Raw genomic sequence first — 20,017 nt, forward strand, 5'->3', positions numbered from 1 at the left:
TCAGTCAGCTGTGGGGAGCAGAGTGTAGTTTTCTGTAGTTAGTCTGGCTCTGTGATTGGCAGCAAATTGTGCATTTTTGAAGCTGTGATAGAAAGGTGGACACTGAACAAACTGTTGTCCATAGTCTGTAGTCCTGACCACCCTCTGTGCCACTTGTACCTTCTTCAGTACTGGTGGAGCCTCAAGGACCTTCTATAAGGTGGTAGCACTAGGTTGTTAATGTTGTTATTAACAGTTATTTATATTGTATTATTATTATTATTATTATGACATGGAAACTAGTGAAAAATCATCAGATTAAGTGACTAATATACAGTATAAGTTTATAATTCTGTATGGAGGACCTGAGAAGCAACGTTCATGGCTGAAAAATTAGTCCTCCCGTGGTCGGCTGAGGCTGGCTCCAAAAGGAGTTAAATCCCCAAGTTCACAACATTAAGAAAACCGTCAGTATACACTGGATCATGAAAAAGATTATTATTATTGTTATCATTATTATATTGATGTGATTTACATTTAAATGTAAGGGTGTGGCTGCTTTCATTGACAGCTTCAGCCAACAGCTGCCAGAGAGGCCTCACCTCAGCTGAAGTCACTTAACTTGACCCCTTGACTGTCCACATTTCTCTTTTGGTGAGTGAAATTGTAGAAGTTTATATCTGTCAGATGCACTCAATACAGTTTGAAAATGCAGACGGCTAACTTTGCACTGCACTTTTTTTGTCTAAATATGGTCACTTCTGGTTCTAAAAGGAACAAACCCCACCTCCAAATGCAATGTCCAAAATCTGATAGGTGATGCCACAGTGGCTACGCCCATCTTTTTTTAAACAGTTGATGGACAGTTACCATGGAAATAAAGCATTAAATTATGATTTTATTATTTTATCTTCTTAGACAGCATTTTTAAAACATTCCATTCGTTATTTATATATTTAAAAATGTACTTTTTTAACCCATGGAAATTTAATATTGTTTTTGTACACCTTTTAAAATTAAACAATTTAGAGATAGATTATCTTTCACCCATCTATCCATTAATTTCATTACTTACAAATATATTAAACAGAAAAATAATGTAATCAATTCATTTATAGAAACTGAATTACTGAATTTTATAGAAACTGAATTACTGAATTTTATAGATAGATATACATCTTTATATAGAGAGAAAGATGGAGTTGGATGTGTGTGTGTGTGTGTGTGTGTGTGTGTGTGTGTGTGTGTGTGTGTGTGTGTGTGTGTGTGTGAGAGAGAGAGAGAAAGATCACATTTTAACCACTGGTACCTTATTATTTATTTATATTTTTTAAATTTAGAATTTTGTTCTCCTAATTAAAACTTGTGATAATGCTATTCTAGCTAAATATTCCATGGAAAGGTGGCTGTAAACACCATATTGACAAATAAACACAAATAAAGACTTGTTGGGAAATTAGAAATTATTAGCAGACATATTGAATTTATAAACTGTATAGCTACAGTCAACTGAAATTGGGCTTCACTGTATTTTTATTATTCCCTAATTAAAAAGATCAATTTGTCACACATTTCAACACAAGGAGGCGCTGTTGTCTCAGCGACAAGGAAAAACGGAGTGAGTCGAACAGACGATGTTTATTTCCATCCATCTCTCATCTTGCCTTTTCAGATATATTAGCATTTTTATTTTTGTCTCTACAGCTTGTTTACAGCATCAGAAGCACTGCGTTTTATAGTGGTACACCACAGTAGACAAAAATACATCACCAAGACTACACCAGCATAGTCGATGCAAAAACAAAGGATAAAGAGAACATGTTTCAGATCAAAACTGCTTATCAAGATGATAATAACTAATGATATTAAATTTCTTATCCTTGAAATATAATAGGAGTACATGCATGCAGTACATATACAATCAAACATACTGGAAAGTATTGATGTAATGAATCAGCAAAGAAATGATGGTTCATACAAAACAAGTGCTCAACTAACAATGTATTTATACACATATATATCTGAGAGGAAAAGACCAGCAGATCCTCATAGAACAAAACCCTATCAAAATAAAAGTTGTAACTGAACTAAAATGCATTAATTTTTTCACTTTAATGAACTTTAAATGTGACGTTTATTTATTTATGCATTTTTTGTAGCTTTCTCTGTACACAGAGAAAGCTACAAAAAATGCATAAACTGACTGTATAGTATACTGTGATGGCTGAATTTATTCAGCAGCATCAGGCTCCTCTTCTCATTGAAATCCAGCTGTGGTGAATGTTTGGAAGGCTGCATTTTTCAAGTATTTTCTCCCTCTCTCGACTCTTGAAGGACTACCTGAAGGAGTGTCGGAAGTGCAAACTCCTTCTTTTCAGCTTTTCTGGGTTGTGGGAAGCCATGTGCGAAAATTCTCGGAAGATGTCAAGGTACGTGGCGTCTCCTGATGAACAAAAAGAGAAAACACAACAGGAAATGACGATGAAAACCACAGCCCGAGACCCAAAGCTCTTTGAAGAGTCAAAACATCTTTCTAAATGAAAGTTAGGAAGGAAACAACAGAGGAGCCTTCTGAATGAAGGGCCAAGGCACCATGAAGCTTCCCCTCTTTCAACTTTCCAAATACTGAGCCTCTACTTTTCCTGTTGTCATGGTGACCGCTGAGCCCACCACCGCTACTACCACAACAAAAGCAACTCAAGTCTTTTGTGTCCGTGAGAGCTGCCAGGCTCAGAAAATTAAAAAGGGGATGAAAATTCCTGGTTTTCCCAGCTTGTTTCTGAGTCAGAGAGTTCAAGGCTCCTGGTATTTATGGAGGTTTCCTTTCCTCTATAGACATTCCTTATTGAGCTGGTTTTCCTATCTGTGTTTGGCCTTTGCTCTCAGAATATTTTACAAATGTTTGTTCCCACAGTCTTAAGAGAATTGAGGCAGTAGAAAGGATTTTGTTGCCTCTTTTTTTTTTTTCCTCGAATAATGAACAGAAGGATTTTTTAGTAGTACCACTTTATTAGGTACAGCTGTTAAGTTTCTTGTTCATGCAACTATCTATTCAGCCAATCACCTGGCAGCAACTCGGTGCATTTAGGCATCTAAAACCGGTCAAGATGACTTGCTGAACTTCAAACTGAGCATCACAATGAGGAAGAAAGATAATTTAAGACAGCGGTCCCCAACCTTTTTTGCGCTACGGACCGGTTTATGTCCAAAAATATTTCACGGACCGGCCTTTAAGGTGTCGCAAATTAGTACAACAAAATAAAACCAGTACCGGTACCAAAACAAAGAAGTTTTATTCATAACACATGGGAAAAGACCCAGGGAAACAGAGTTAATGATAAAAACAATAAAAACCCTGAAAACCATAAATTTCACACCCAAGCCCCAACTGTCGCGGCCCGGTACCAAACGACTCACGAACCAGTACCAGGACGAGATTTGGGGACCGCTGATTTAAGAGAGTTTGAATGTGGCATGGGTTGGTCTTAGTATTTCTTTGCTGACCTGTTGGGACTTTCCCAAACAGTTAGGCTATTCCTAGAGTTTACAGAGAATGGTCATAAAAAGAGAAAATATCGAGTTATCCATACTATTTGATTATTTTGCCTGCTGAATTAATACGTTTGCTCACTTACAAAGAAATGAACAGTCTCTCATTTTTATGGTCGTCTCATATTACTGAAGAGAAATTGAATATCAACCAAAAATCCCCCCCCCCAAAAAAAAAAAAAAAAAAACCACATTACATAGAAATTATAAATTTATTTGTTGGAATGGAAGAAACTGATTCTGTGGACTTAATGTCGCGACTTAATGAGTTGAGATCAGGAGTATCTGTTATTGATCGACTGTCTAATCAAATACTTAAATTATTCAATGATACACAATTCAGTTTATAACTTTTATATAATGTGTTGTTATTTTTATCTATCATACTGTTTAATGCACTAAACAGCCCCCCCCCCTCCAAACACACACACACACACACACACACACACACACACACACACACACACACACACGCCACTTCAAATATTAAATATATTAGTTATTTGCTATTTGCTTCATAGTTATGCTTTGTGGTAAAGTTAGTAAAGCAAGTGAAAGAAGAAATAAAGCACAGAAGAAAGAGAGAAGTTAGTGATTAGTCAGACCTTTTGTTTATTTTTTAGTATCATATTAGAAGACACAAAGAGGAAAACATAGGTAGAAGTTAGTGTTAACACACACAAGTACTGTAAATTCTGAGATGCATGTTTTTGTTTTTGTTTTTTTTTGTTTTTTACAATATTACAATATTCAAAGAAATTGTACAGAAAACAGTCAAGAGACAGGAAAAAAGAAGTACAGGAAAGTTAGAAATGGCCTGTTAGAAGTTAAAGTGTTAATAGTTTTTGCGTTTATATACACAACAGTCACTGTAGACACACTGAGCTGTACAACACCTAATCCTTCAATGGCTTAATGCTTTGTCGACGACATGATTCATCTTGTAAAAACTGAGACCTTTTGGAGAGTGTTTTGGTGATGTTGACACCACGTACTGCACAAAAAAGGAAAGGCTGAGAGAAGGCATGTTTTCAAAGTGCGGAAATGAGCGAGCTACCCTTCCTGTCAATGTCATATCGTTTAAACAGTTTTACCTGGCAAATAAAAGAATGGGACTGTACAAAAATTATTAGGAAGGTTTGTGGAGTCAGAAAATAGTTGGCGGCAAAATAGTTTCTCCAACTAAATTTACTCAAAGGGGCTAAACCAGTAGCTGTAAGCATTGGGATATTACACTGTCTAAGCTTATCATAAGACTTTTTCTTTAGTGTCAATTACAAAATAACACCATTAGGCAGTAATGATGCTGAAATTCTTTCCAGTGAATAGCGTTTATATAAACTAATCTGGAAATCACAAACATCTCTACTATAATCATCTTTAGACAGTCCCAGATTGTTAAGATTCTCCATATAAAACTAAAATTGGTAAAAACATTTCTGCTCTCTAAAAGCTCTGCAAGCTTTCTTTGGTTTGAGCTAAACCCCAACAGTCTGAAGGGAGTCTGTCTGTATTTTTATGTAGGCTTTGGATAACACACTGTCGCTAACTGCAAGCTAGCAAGCGGATCAAACAAAAAGTGTTGAGCTGCCAGGTTCACTGTTCTTGTCACCCAGCCAACAGATGATTGCAGGAGAGGGTGTTCAGTCTGTTTGCATTAACTGATTTCTGCCATGGATGTCACCTCATGCACTGTTGTCGTGATTTGGTATTATATAATATGGATATTAACATTTTCCAACAATATTCAATGTTACATATTCACGTATACTGGGTACAGAACTTTAAAAATAAGCAACTGGGCTTCAGTGGACCTGGGCATCAGCCACCCATGCAATATAAACTAACAAACAATATAAGCCTAGGCGTGACACATCTGATTACCATAAACAAACATTTTAACATACAAATACTGTATATACAGTAACATGGTAGTTTAGAGTGACTTATCAAAAACCTTCCAGTGTAGTTTCTCCTAAAGAATAACTCCACCAACGAGTGATTTTTATATCATATTGGGAACATTAATATCGTTCTGTGTGGTTGTGGTGTTAATCCCCCCCCACCCAAAAAAAAAAAATCTATATCCAGCTTAAAAAAATACCATCTGCCTTGCTGTTAAGCATAATACAAAAAAATACTGATTATCTGTACTGAAATAGTCATTGCACTATGGCTCTGAGAGTCCTGTCATATATTAAAAAAAATTAAAAGTGCATCATTTTGCGTTTAATGAAAAATAAAAGCTTTACTTAATCAATCTTTTAATCACTACGCAGAAATAATTCTCACATCATTTTCTCTCCATTACAGTTATTGCAGCTTCACAGTTTCCCCTCATGAAGTTATTTAAATAAAGAGTTCCTCCACTATTTTATTCTTTTATTAAATAATGGAGGTTAATTTTTGAAAAATTGATTCAGTTAAAAACAAGTAGGAAAGAGAAACTGGCTGAACCCCCCTGCGGCTGTTTTTTTTTTTTTTTTTTTTTTTAATTATTACTGGTAAACAAACACATGCTGACTCCTGAAGGGTTTTTCCTCCTTTGGTTTCAATATTTATAAGATTTCTTTCATTTTAGTATATTTATAATTCAACCAATTTCCTATTACAGTGGCTCTTTACGCTATGCTAACTTTCAAAACATAGTTTTTCAGCATTTAAATAAAACTGCTGCCCCTAACAGCTATTTTGCTCCTGAACCATCTTCAGCTTGCTGGCTGACCTTAAAACTTTTATATCCATCAGCTTATTTGCATATGTGAGGCTGTGGATAGCATCCTGTGTACCATTTCACACTGTAGAGGTGCAAGTTTCTGGTTTGCTAATAAGATAAGAAGCTACCATATTAACGTCATAAGACCTGAACTCATCATGGCATGCATTTTTAATTTCTCTCTGCTATTTGGGCTGATTCGACCTGATGAATGTAAAAATAAAGAATTATCTTTTTACCTGATTTTGCTCTACAAGGGTCTGATATCCATATATGAGGACATTTGTTTTAAATTTTGATAGAACAGTGGCAATATAATGTCTTTGTAAGTGCATATCAGGCCCTTGTAGAGCAAAATTTAGTATAGTTAGTAGTTTTTAGTCTAGACAACCCAAAATGTGATGTCCACATATGTGGACATATGGGGACTGCAGGTCCAGGAGGTTAAAGTTATGGAAGTCTATGGAAGACATTGCTGTTGCTGTTGTACGTTCCTCACAACTTTATAGGCTCAAACTATAGTTTCAAGTAATACTGAGTAAAACTTGCATGCAGTTAATGTTGTACATGTTGGTCATTATTCAAACCATAAAACTCTATATATGACTTGTTGTCTTGACCTTGAATTGGGAATAATACCATAATGGTATTAGAAACCAAACGTTTATAACAATTAGATTGTGCATACAACAAGCTTGGGTTTGACAAGCAGATCAGATTTTCAGCTTTAAGTAGATGGCGACCATGTTTTCAATCTGCATGTGTGGAATTATGGGATTTATAGCAGTAAGTGCTGTTTGGAGTTCAAGTCCATAAGATAAAGCACAAGTCTAATGATCTCCATTTGGTAAAGTTTGGTTTCTGTGTACAACTTGTGGGATTTACACACTGACAACTGGAGACATCATATGTAAGTTGTTATTCTTACAGTAGTACATCCTAGTTCACTTTGAGGACACATGCATAGTTAGTGGTCTGTTAGTTTAAAGGTCAGCATTCACACTGTGATCACAAAATTTACATGACCGGCACCCTCACTGATAAGTCTTAAGATTTCACACGTTTTGCTGTGCTGTGCTTTGTTTTAAACAACTTCTAAATTCCTGGGAAATCTTTAAAAGAAAGTATAGTGTGTAAAGTTAGCATATACCAAAGAGCCATGTGACAGACAAATATACAGATATCCTCATCACTTTGATCAACATCATCATTTTTCCATGGCACACATCTCTAATACAACACCTCCATGTGTCTTGGGTAGTTTTGCCATGTCTACTAGAAAAAGTAAAGAGGCTTTTACTTCAGGAACCAGACGTGTCTAAAACGGGGAATCCCACAAAATATACACCCCGACCACATGATGAAATGAAACCTAACTCTTTTGAGTTCTTTGGTTCAGAGCTCCCTGTATCCTCTGAAACCCTCAAAGTCCTAGATTGGTCCCAAATACTCTACTGATGACATTATTTAAGGTCCACTCCTGGCCTCATAATAACTAATAGATTTCTAACGTTTCCCTGGCAGTGATTTCTCTGCCACACCTGGCCAATTTATTTCTGTTTTTGGTCCAAACTGACATCGTTAAAAGTAGATTAGGAACATTGAGTTGCTGTTAGAACCTGAGAAGGGAGCGGCCGGCTGCTAGGTTTGCGGAGAGAAACATGACAGATGTAGAGAAGAAGAAAATTGGGTAGTAAAAAGTCTTTCAGACGAACATGAAGCCTAAGATCCCCAAACATGTGTCTTCATGCATCTATTGGCACCCCCTACATTAGTTCAACCTGACCTGATTATTATGAAGCTGCTATATTGAGACAGATAAACTCCTGAATGCATTTCTTATACTGCTGCTCAGTGGGGCTGCTGATTGGGTATTGACCTGGCTGTCCAAAGGGTCCTTCTGACTCCCGCATCTCATCGTTCATCCGGGCAAGACGCAGCCTGAAGGAAAAAATGAGAAATCAAAAAGAGGATTTAGTTATTTGAAAAACACTTAATGGACTCTATAGTGCGTAAGTAAAACAACATACAGCGTGACTATATCTGCGTTGGCTTGCTGCACAGCTATACTCAGCGGATCCTGGCCATCTTCGTCACCATCGTTCTGTGTAGCTCCTCGTTTGAGGAATAAACACACCTGCCTGGAAAGACAAAAGAAAACAAGATCAATTATAACCAGAACTCAATGGTAATCATTTTTTAAAATATTTCAACCACAAGTTAGGTCACGTTTCTTTTACACTGGATGTATCTGTAAAAGTAAGGAAGGTTTAGTCTGTTTCCTTGTTGCAACCAGGGCCCACACAAAAACTAACCAAGGGCCGTGCTTTGAGAAGCCTGGCACTATTGGAGTGAAAATATGATTTATAGCCACTTTCAGTCAAACAATGGTTTTCCCGGGAGAACAACAAGCCTGAACTTCTCATAAAAGGAAAAGTCAATTCTTTTAAATCACTCATGCATGCCTTTTAAATAGGTTTCCTGCACGAGGCTCATTGTCCTGGACAAGCTTAGCATCACTCCAACAAAGCTCGCTTTACTAAACTGTAAACCATGTGTGAAGTGGTTAGAAATGCAGCAGGGAGAGTAAAACTCCTCATGACTCACCCCGTGTGTCCCAGATACGTGGCATGATGCAGGGGCCCCCTCCCTCTCGCGTCTCTTTGGTTGACGTCAGCAGCGTTCTGGAGCAGAAACTCACAGGCAATCAATGAACCCTAAAATAAAGCAGAAGTGAAAAGATGTTTACATTGGATTATGTCATAATCAGAGTTTTTGTCTAATGAAAGACCGATGCGAGAAGTTTCCAGACCTCTTCGGTCGATTCACTCACCCCGATCACAGCCTGTATGAGGGGCGTTTTTCCTTCGTCTTCCTCGTTTACTAAATTGACATCAGCTCCATGAGCTAGCGCTGCAGCCATGACGGGGAGGTTACGAGCTTTCGAGGCTTTATAGAGCAGGGCTCCGGGATGAAGATCCCTTAGGTCCTCCAGGTCTGACGTCTCTGGCTCGGCCTCCAATTCAGCCTCTCCGCTCGAGTCCTCGGACACCTCACACTCTGAGGACAGCGTAACATAACTCAGCAACAGCATACAGACATAAAAGCAGCTCGTTACAGTTCATCCCCTGGACTCACCCTCCTCTGTGACGCTGTCCACTACTGAGCCAAACACCAGGATGTCTGTGCTGCCGTCTGTACTGCCTCCCAACCCGCTGTCGCTGCTCAGACCTGCCGGACCGGGAGGCGCCACAACATGGACACATTAGTCACAGCTGTCTCTTTCAGAGCAATTAGTGTCATTTTAATGGTGCAATAGTGAACACACAATCCAAGCTCTGTATTCCCATGCTTTAAAATGTGTGGTACAAAGGTGTGAGTGTCACAGTAGGGAGTTGCTTACTTCGAGGCCCAGATCCCGTATCAAAGTAGGAGAAGAGGGAGTCCAGCTCATCGGGACAGAACAGAGATTCTCGTCTGAACTTAGCAGCTGCTATGAGAGGAACAGAAAGAAAGCTTTTATATGGTGTCTAATTTGTATGAAAAACACTGGAAAACTACATCGCTAAGCTGCATTTCACCTGACATACCTGAGGAGAAGGTGGAGGGGGAGGTGTTTCCAGGCTCCTGTCGGTATCTCCGCCGTGTTTTGGGCACCGTCGTAGCGCTGTTGTGTCTTCGGCATTTCTTCACACTCCACCGCCGCTCCGACTTCCTCTCCCCGTTGATGAGTATCTCAGTGGAGCCCAGCTTCTTCAAGAATTTCTTCTCTACATATTTTGCCTTAATCCAGGCCTCTTTTTCTTGCCTGAACAAAACCACATGACATACGACTTTTGATGTTAGTGCCTCAAAGGTCACATGTTTATAGATCAGATTAGCTGCGCTTCATCAGTTCTCACCTTGAGCTGGATGGTAATGGTTTCTTAAGACCTTTTTCTTGGCAGGAGCCTTCATAGATGTGGTTGATGACGCTGTTTCCGAGTTCACACATCAACTACGAGGAAATATGACAATGATTAGGAACTTAAAGTAATAGTTTGATAGTTTAGGAATTATATTGGGCTTTTTGCTAAAGGGTAGCTGAGATAACCCAGATCACTCCCTTGTCTTTTTGTAAAATATAAATGCTTGCTAGCTTAGCATAAAAACTAAAAAGGGAAACTGCTAGTTTATCTAAGCTAAACAATCTCACCGTTGGTTTAACATTTCTGTTTTTAAACTAATTAAACAAACATAAAGCTCGTATTGGTTTCAGAGAAACATTTTGATATACATTTTGTGTATTTTGAGTAGTTGCCTTTAGACCACAGTTAGGGCTGTGCGATATGACCAAAATCTCATATCCCGATATAAGAATTCTATCATCCCGATAACGACATAAATCACAAAAATGTAACATTTTCTGTAAATTCTGTGAATCTCGGGCAGCTCGACTTGCGGGAAGTGTTTCCAGCTGCGCGTCATGTACCCTGAGTCGAGTGTTTTAACCGATGCATGAAACTATACATTTTTAGACATAAGTTGTAAAGGCCGCCATTTTCTTTGTGAGTATTTATTACACGGTGTGCTGCGGGGAAAAGCCTGTTCTAACGTTTGAGTCTAAGGTTTATTTTTTAGCACCTGTCGGCTCTTTTTTGTTTCTCATCCATAAATAATCTGCTCTTTCACGTGATTCAGTTTATTTTGAAAAGTCTCAACAGTATCTTGAGCTTTATTGTGAAAGGTTTATGTGGTACATAAAGAAGCGGACACGCGATGCTGTTACCGTCGTTGTTGCTAACGACAACGCATAAAAACAGGCGCTAATCCGTCTGTAGTGTGGTTATATTAAATCTAAGAGAAAGAGAGAACTTTAAGAAATTAATATAGTCACTACAGTGACCATCAAAACAATGAAAAAATATTGCCGTAAACAGTTTATTTTGAAACAAACGATAGCGTAAAATGAAACGATAGACGTTTTTATATCGTCATCCGATACATATCGTTCTATCGAACAACCACAGTTAATATAATTTTAAATTTTTCTGTAATTTCTTAATGAATTTCAACTTTTGCCTAAATATTATGAACCAAACTGGAGTTTCCAGTTTGTTTCATATTATTTAGTTATAACAGTTTTTATTTGTTTTAGTGTTAGTGACATAGAAGCCTTTTTTTTTTTTTTTTACATTGATACATTATATACAATATAAAGTGGGTTATTTTATAACAACGTATTATGTTACGATATAAATACTTAAGTAATGGTCATGTAGATATCACATTCTCAAGAAACATGTTCATAAATGGTTTTGAAGATCAAAACAATTCCTGTATTTTTCTCTGTTTTAGATCATTTTATTAGTGCAAACTATCCTTTACTTTTATAAAAGTCTTATTATTGTTTTTATTTCAGTTAATTCAGTGTTTTTAAATCATTTTTTCCAAATAAGGTGTTCATTTTAGCTGGTTACAAGGATACTGCTTTGGAAAAAGCCAAACAAATAGGTTCCTCTTTAGTCTGACTTACTATCATATCTTATATTTTTAATGTTTATGGAGGTGTGCATGCACGACGGTCTGTTTGTCTGTTTGAACAGGTACACTCGTGTTTTAATGTGGGATTTCATCCAAACTGTGAAGCCTTTTGTCACAGTAGGTTTTAACAAGTGCTATAAGACAGTGATATCCATTTTTCATCTTCAGGTTATTCTAGTAATGTGTTAAAAACTGCCCCATGGCTGTTTAGCTGAGACTAATTGTACCTTTAATAATTCTGGTTCCCACGAGTCCAGCGTGAGTGAGCGCACCTTTGAGCAGTGAACTCCAAGACTCCTGCAAGAGAAACATATTCAGAGTCCAGAGATGTGCTGTTGATGTTCTGTAGTCAAACTGTTTAGTGCTTAAAGGGGAAGAATTTCACTTTGTTAGGACTGTAAAGCAGCAGATGGCGTCCAGCTCGACAAAACAAAAAGCAGTTTATATTCTTCTAATATGAAAAGATGCACCATGGCGTTGTGTGGTGACCTGATTTGAATCCCGGGCTCCTAATGTCATGCAAATCACTGTCTGGTATCTAGGCAACTGTTGCACGTTAGAAAAAAACTGCACTGAGCTACAAGAGGCCACGTCTGATCTCTCTGTGAGAAGAACAGTCCAAAGGAGGAGCATGAATATTCAACAGGTGGGCACACACGCATTCAGGGACGGGATTTGAGATTACATAAGCAGTGAAAATTGTGGCTGCAAAATAAACAAAACTCCTAAGGGATCAGACGCCTGAAAACGACCCTCAATGACGCCACAGTGTGATGGAATGAAACAAAAGTGCAAAGGAAGTGTCTTTCTGCAAACATGGTGCCTCCATTCAGCAGCATTACATCATATCCAGCACTGAATTCAGCTATTCAATGACTTATCACTCTGTGAAAACTCTCACTCAAGGCACGACTGATCCAATAAGCAGTGTCCTGCACTTTAATCTGTCAGCAGCGTGTGTGGCAGAACGTGCTCTCCCAACTTTAGCAGGCTGCTGGCACCTCTTCCTGTCCTCAGAGCCAGCAGCCGCCACACAGCACGAGGCAGGTTTAGAGGAAGCGCTCAGATTCTTTAAGTCCACCCTAAAGATGCTTATCGTGCTTAATTGTGCAGTTTGACATTGAGAGGCTGTTTTCACACTCTTCTTCTGTTGGGAAGTCAATATGACTATGATGACCTTCCCTTTAACGTGACACTGGCAGACTCCAATGCTAAGCTAAAAGTGACAACCTACGGAAAATATGACAAAAACAACCCAGGACTGTGGAGCTGCTGGAATACTATCAGACAAGAATGAGTCAAGGTTCCTCTTCCAGAGGACTCAGTTCCCACGTGTTTATAGACTGTAGTTAAAAGAAGAGGAGATGGTATAGTATAGTAAACATGGCCCTGTCCAAACTTTTCTGAGAATAATGCAGGCGTTTTTTCTACCTGTGGATGCCGGAGCACTCGATGCACAGCAGGATGCCGAGGTTGATTGAGGCCCAGCGAGGGTCGGCCTGACCGCAGTCGCAGCACTGCTCGTTCCCCGGCAGACACTGGATCCGCTGCAGGATGGTCTCGCCCCGGGCGCTGCGCTCCCGTGGCTCACTGGCTGAATCGATGCTGCTTGTGGATGGAGAGGCTGTTCTGTCCAGATGCTACAAACAAATGCTATCAGTTAGGACGGAATTTCATTCAATTTTAGTGAAACAAAGTATTATTTGTTATAAATTGAGAGGAAGTATGTGGAGTTGTGTCGATGTGAATTAAACTTTACAGATTAAACAAATGAGATAAAACGTTAAGTTTAAATATCCTAATAGGAACATCTGCTACGACTGGACTATTTTTTTATAACAGGTATTTTAGTCTAGGGCATTGCAGCATAATTTATTAACTGATCATAGAGCAACTGTGGGTGTTAGATAAATAGATTATAGTGGAATAAAAAGTACCATATTTGAATTAAAACATGGAAAAACATCCCATAAACAAGCATTTTTTCCCATTAATTTTGACTCACCTCTATGTAGTACGTGTCTGGGCTCTCTCTGTAGGCTGAAGCGATGCTAGCTTGAACAGCCTGAATCCACAAATGTCTTAACTTCTCAGACTCAGCCTGAAGCATACAGCTCCTGAAAGACGCCCACATTATATTCATGAATCAGAAAAAGGATTGTTGTAATATTTATGATTACCTAAAGCACAGATTAAGAAAGAATAAAGTAAAGCAAGCCACCTCCTGATGCTGTACCTGCACAGCAGTGATTTGAACAAAGCAGTCAATATTTAATTTATTTTTTTATGTGAGTTTAAATTTAGAGATACTTAGTAAATTGAAACTTTGTGATAAGTAACTTTAAAATTTGAGATATGGCCTGAATTCCTGTATTTATGACTGAGGTAGGATCTAGACCCTTGATGACCCTAAACTGGATGGATAGGATTGATTGTTGTGCAATCATTTTCTCTTTCAGCTATAAAAGTCTCACATAGATGCGTGCTAATTTTGGCTAAGATTATTACCAAGGAACAACTTCTGATGGGAAAATTCTAATCCCAATATGATGACTTCTGGCTCTAAAAAAACAACATGGTGGCAGCTAAATTACTATGTTGTGGCTTGAAAATGCAAAACGCAGAAATCAATGGGTCACTTTGCTACAGTCTATGATTATTACTAGACAAATAAACATGACACAGACACACTTTGACTTGGTGGCGTCTCTAGAGGAAAAGTTACAGGATCACCATAGTCAGACCACAGTGATCTGAGCCATTGATCCCAGTATGGTCACCAGTTTATCATTATCATGGCATCGTGCTTATTTACTTGGAGGGGGAGACGACTTCAAAGCAGAACCTCCTCTCGATGTCCTCGCATGGTTTAACAGAGCATAGCCGGAGGTCCTCCACTACCACCGTCAGAGAATCCTGCAAACACAAAAACATCTTCTCATTCCTGATATCATCAACACAGAAAACAGCCATTTTCCTTCTAGAATATACATTTTTCCTGACCAGCTGTTGGCTCCCCCTGAGGGTACACTGAGACCCGAGAGGTTAAGCATTCAGGCTAAAACAGACAGAGCAGTTTTTATTTTATGTTTATTAATCTCTGACCTGCTTAACATGCATAATTCAATGTAGATCACCATAAACAGCACTACTAAATTCTCACAAGCCACATCATCCCTAAAGAAAGCTGACATGGACTAAAGTGGACTTACCTTGAGCTTCTTCTGATAGACCAGCTGACTGTTTTGTATGGAGAACCACCGTCTAGACAGAGGGAGAGAAATAAAAACATTTGAAATGGGATGCATCACATCATCACAACCTTTTTAAGGTATTTTACTCTTTATTAGTAGTATTATAAAGTTTCTAAAGTAGGTCACCTCCTCTGTTTTTTGGATTATGTTTGGAATAACTGACTAAAATCACGGAGCCAAACAAATCTCCTGTTTTATAAAGAGATTCTCTAAGCCTTAAGAGATACAGGACCTTGACATATGGTTAAAAGCTCTGATCCCAGAGAACAAACCTTTGAGCTTCGGCTGGCTCCATCAAAGTTTGGTTGGCTGCTCTAACATATTCATCCCTCTATATTAATAAAATCTTAATAACACCATGAATTCACCTTTAACAGCTTCTGTCTCTCCTAATCTATCCTTTGCTTAGGAGAAAGAGTCAAGCAAGCCCCCAGCAGGTCCTGGTGATGTATTGACGTCACAGTTTGCGTGATTAATGCATTATGCATAGCATGAGCTAGAACTGGTCCCCACTGAGGACTCGGTTAAATGCAGAGAACACATTTCCCTACATTAATAAAAGATAACATAAAACATTTACCATGTATTTATTTACAAATGTATTAACTATGACTATGCATCTAGTCTAGAATAATTTTTTTGTTCCTTCTGCTTCAGGTTTTGCATTAAGAAACTCTTTAATGGCCCATCTATGTTAAAGGAAGGTAATAAAAATGTATCTTCAAGGCTCTTTCTGACTGGAAATTCAAGATTTTATCCTCTTTAATTGAATCTGAGATTTTACTTTATAAAGACAATTCATTATATTTTCTAAATTATGTAATTAAAATGAACTACTAATAAATTCTAGTCCTATTAGTAAATAGGAATTTTCTTTATTTCTACTTAACCTTTTTCCTTCATGTAGTTCCTGCCTATTATGAAGTATTCTATTGAGCAATATATACTGAGCCTGCTTATTAATGCCATTTGTTTGGTTGTGTTTATTGTTTCGTCCATAACTACTCGTTTTTAAGATATTTTCCTAACTATTTTCTTTACTCGTCATTTCACCAAATTATTACTAGTACTTTCGATAAGTTTGTCATTTTTGTGACTTAAAATATTCCCTTTAAAACTTCACTCGGTTTTCAGAGTACCGGGGTTACCCTGGTAACCAAACTTTTCTTTATTGCGTGACATATTGTATAATGAAAGTAAAACTGCTTTGTCAGATCTCTTTGAAAAGGAGATGAGGCTTACGTAGCATAAATGTTTGTGTGGATTTTTGTAGTTACCTGTTCCAGGTCTTAAACGCATTGCTGGCCCTCTTGAACAGGTAGCCCTCCATCACCACACCATTAGGAGCATCCACGTTAAACTCCACCTTCGATTCGTCATAGGAAAAGTCCTGAAGGAGAAGAAGGGCAAAATAAATCCTGTCTGTCACAGATGGAAGCCAAAGGCCTATTTACTGCTGGCAGGGTGTCGTTTTAACCTGTTAATGGCCAAATGAGGAAAACCAAAAATTTTTCAGTAGTGAAGAGGCTGCATCTGAGGTATTCCTCAAATACCAGCATACATACTGTATATAAACCATCTGAATCATCATAACTCGTGTGATGTAGAAATGGTCACATGTGAAGCTGCATGCCTACTAACTCTGTGGCACATTGGGAACAGATGTGACTGTGATGCAGATTATTACATAAACACAGTGATTCATGTGAAATTCGCCTTCAGCCTCTTTCATGACTGCCTTTACTGCTGGCCAATGGAAAACAAAAGCAAGCAGGTATGCAGGGGTGAAGGCCAAGTCGAGGCCCTGAAGGGTTGCAGGAAGAAATCATTTAAACTTCAGTGTTTTGGTAACCTACATTCTTAAAAGTAATTTCATATGCAGCAGGACAGAATATTAACTTATCCAGTATTAAATTTCAGCTTTGCATGCATGCAGCCCGGAGAAAATAGCAGACCTAAGCGTCCCAGCAGAGCGGGTTTTAGGCTGTTTCTTGTTCAAATGTAGAGAACACATGAGCGTTTCTGCTGACGCGACCCTTCAAACTACTCTGCTGTTTCATAACAATGGGGGATATGCACACCATTAGCTTCTTGCTGCTTGTTTAAATAATAGAACAACTTGCTGCATTACATACGTCCCCGTTTTGAATATATACACATGAATGAATTCCAGAGCAGAGACAGGGACTTTGAGCGGAGTAACCAACAACTCATGGAGGCTCATAGGAAACAAAAAAACAAACAAATGCACTTGAAAACTTAAAAATGAGTCATTTATAATCATTTTGTACGCACCTCCTGCCTAAGCTTCAACAAACAGTAGACATAAAATCTGTCCAACTCCCAAAACTTTCAAAAAGGACTGTACATAAGAAGGAGTCCTTCAAAATCTTTCAAACTCAAATCTGTTGCTTTCCGTTTGCAATTAAAGTAAAAACTTTTACTACTTTTAGTATTATCTAACATACTTAGTTATATTATATTTACAGGATAACAGTTTTCCACAAGAAAAAGGGAAGTTAGACATCCTTTCTTTCGATGTAATTTTCAACGATAGTTACAATTACATGACAATTCAGAGTGGACAGTGACACCCCAGAACCCCCCTTTTAGCCCAGCCCATGCACAGACAGAGAACACTACAGGCATTGATATCACGGAGTCACAGTCTGCTGCAACCAGTCAACACAAATCTCGGCTAGCACCTGAGGAAACTATCACATCAGCAACTCTTTAATATGAAAAACTCATCATGTTATTTCTTTCCACATCCTCCACCACTTCTCCAAGTTTAATGAAATATAGTCAGGTAGACTTACAGTAACTTTATTAAACAAAAACAGCAATGAAACATAGCAAACATACCTTTGATTAGGCTTCCAATCAACAACACATGCCAGAAACCAAAATGAGATGACAAAATAAACCTGCTACAAATGGATGATGCAAAATTCCCACGCAAAGTTTGCATGAATTTGAGCTTTTTCTGCATGACTGCATTTTCCTGTGTCCATTGCTCTTAACATTAATACGCATGTACGCATGTGTTACTGAGCATTATGACTGAGAGTTTAATCGGAGACTGTGCCAAGAGACAGCTATGTTAGAGAATAAGTAAGCTAGAGATAAAGGGAGAAAGCGACAGGATGTTATAGCACAAAGCATTTACCAGCACTGCTTCCTTTAAAGTAATAGAAAACAAGAATAAAGATGAATAGTGTGCAAAACCACCCACCAAACTACGGTCGAACCGGCAAAAGATCTTCATTCTCAAACGCTTCAAATGCTCCGATAACATTAAAATGCACAAAAAAAACTTGTAAAACGGCTCCTGAAAAGTGGATTCCTCAGAGTAAAAGCATGTCTGTCTCCGTGCTGCAGCTCTCACGCTTTGTGCTGCTGCAGTCCGATGAGTAATTCCAACACTGACATGTGTGCCTTCCACTACAGCCACCTGCCTGCCACCCTGTGAGCCTCCAGATTATGGCTAATTACCATACAGCTGCCAATGTATCCCTGGCAGGGAGGTGTGGAGGAATTGCGGACTTTGCTATGCTGTCCTGTAGCTGCTCTTGACCCTCCAAAAAAGCAAGTTTCAACTCCCTAAACACACCTCCCTTACTGAAGAGGACCCACTGAGAATCCAACAGGCAGCCAGCCAAGACCCCAAACAAATCCTACAACTGAAGGCTTGATTTACCGGCCACACTGACAGCAGCTCTGCCCACTTAAATCCCTGAAATGTAACTGATAAGCCGGCGAGAAATCAAGTCGACACAGCTTACCTGCACATCGCCGCACGCTGGAGGAAACACTGAACAAGCTCTGCACTCTGCAAGCTTTCAAATCCACAACAAAGATCATCTATTTTTAATGAAGCAACGTCACACAGACCAAAAAAAAAAACCATCAGTGAATTATTAAACAAGCAGCCGGCCTCAAAGTATTACGAGCAAATATGTAAACTGATGTGGAACAGCAGGCAGGAAAAAGAAAAAACAGATGGGAACACTGGATGATGAAAACACAGTGTCCTGATACTTCATCCACCTGCTGCTCCTGTACGCAGGTTGGTGTGCAAACCTAATACACCAAATGGTGAGCCCAGTTGGCTGTAGTGATTACACAGTCATCACTCATCTGCAGCATCCTTCTGTTCTCATTAATACTACAGTCTGACTGCTGTCATACCTGTAAGACATCTGCTTAGCCACTTCCCACTAATCCTCAACCAACCTGCTTGGTTTTTTCTACAAGTTTCCTGAACATCCTTTAAAATACTAAACTGATACTAAACAGTCTCCTGGAACTGATCTGTTATGCCAACATGAAGGAAACAACCACAACAAGACAACAACAAAGAACGGCACTGGTCACACATTAAGGTTAATGCTTTAATTGAACAATGAGCTTTAACAACATCCTCAATAGCAGATGTTGATGGATTAGCAGCTACCTAAATCCCTGACTGGGCTATAAGAAAACTTTCCTGTGGAAATAAAGCTTCTCCCCAAATACCTGGAAATTTGTCTAATGAGGTCTGAGTGTTTGGACATCATCTAATCTGAGAAAGGAGAAAAGTATTTACACAGAGCAGATCTGGGGCACCTATTACTTCAGAAAATGTTAAACGGGACAAAAAAGAATAGCCATTATTGCATTTTTTGCTTGGAATTTTAATAAGCCAATAAGTTAAGAAACAATTCTGTTTTTTTATTTAACAAGCTCTCAAGGAAAATATCATTTAACTGGAGTGACGTAACCAACTTACAGAGGAAAATATTTCATCATTACTAAATCACAAACAACCATGTGGAACACCTCATAATTAAAATAAACTTGGTGATGCATAAGGGGCAGCAGGCAGAACTCCGCTGGTTACCTAAATCTAGGATAGTAGGCAGAGCTTGGACAGGACTTCTCCATTAAACCTGTGGTTAAAAATGAATGGCTCTGGCATTTAGCTATCTGCACTGTGCAATGTGTACCCACACAG

General features: G+C 38.6%; 1 protein-coding gene and 1 long non-coding RNA gene across 4 annotated transcripts in view; one reads left to right on the forward strand and one right to left on the reverse strand.

Annotated features, from left to right (window-relative positions):
• Positions 1 to 20,017, forward strand: part of LOC146685066 (uncharacterized) — a 49,760-nt gene that overhangs the window by 1,212 nt on the left and 28,531 nt on the right. Inside the window, exons 2-3 of one of the 2 annotated variants that reach the window (XR_014917227.1) lie at positions 551 to 633; positions 2,314 to 2,743. This is a non-coding gene — a long non-coding RNA (uncharacterized LOC146685066). Of the gene's footprint in view, positions 1 to 550; positions 634 to 2,313; positions 2,744 to 20,017 lie in introns of those variants that run through there. The other variant, XR_014917228.1, reaches the window with a different exon arrangement.
• The window catches only part of LOC146685067 (arf-GAP with coiled-coil, ANK repeat and PH domain-containing protein 3-like), a 70,358-nt gene continuing 51,939 nt past the window's right edge, over positions 1,599 to 20,017 (reverse strand). Inside the window, exons 11-25 of one of the 2 annotated variants that reach the window (XM_085444477.1) lie at positions 16,299 to 16,411; positions 14,980 to 15,031; positions 14,583 to 14,683; positions 13,773 to 13,884; positions 13,199 to 13,407; positions 11,995 to 12,064; positions 10,147 to 10,241; positions 9,835 to 10,052; positions 9,648 to 9,734; positions 9,383 to 9,475; positions 9,078 to 9,304; positions 8,852 to 8,961; positions 8,275 to 8,385; positions 8,124 to 8,185; positions 1,599 to 2,422 (exon numbers count right to left, since the gene is read on the reverse strand). In XM_085444477.1, the coding sequence (XP_085300603.1) occupies positions 2,316 to 2,422; positions 8,124 to 8,185; positions 8,275 to 8,385; positions 8,852 to 8,961; positions 9,078 to 9,304; positions 9,383 to 9,475; positions 9,648 to 9,734; positions 9,835 to 10,052; positions 10,147 to 10,241; positions 11,995 to 12,064; positions 13,199 to 13,407; positions 13,773 to 13,884; positions 14,583 to 14,683; positions 14,980 to 15,031; positions 16,299 to 16,411 (1,767 nt within the window). In that variant the 3' untranslated portion in view covers positions 1,599 to 2,315. Of the gene's footprint in view, positions 2,423 to 8,123; positions 8,186 to 8,274; positions 8,386 to 8,851; positions 8,962 to 9,077; positions 9,305 to 9,382; positions 9,476 to 9,647; positions 9,738 to 9,834; positions 10,053 to 10,146; positions 10,242 to 11,994; positions 12,065 to 13,198; positions 13,408 to 13,772; positions 13,885 to 14,582; positions 14,684 to 14,979; positions 15,032 to 16,298; positions 16,412 to 20,017 lie in introns of both variants that reach the window. The other variant, XM_085444476.1, reaches the window with a different exon arrangement.

This window comes from Copadichromis virginalis, linkage group LG20, assembly GCF_057382275.1.
Source record: "Copadichromis virginalis isolate Kocher_CV1m ecotype Utaka linkage group LG20, C_Virginalis_male_GT1.1, whole genome shotgun sequence".
NCBI classification, from domain to species: Eukaryota; Metazoa; Chordata; class Actinopteri; order Cichliformes; family Cichlidae; genus Copadichromis; species Copadichromis virginalis.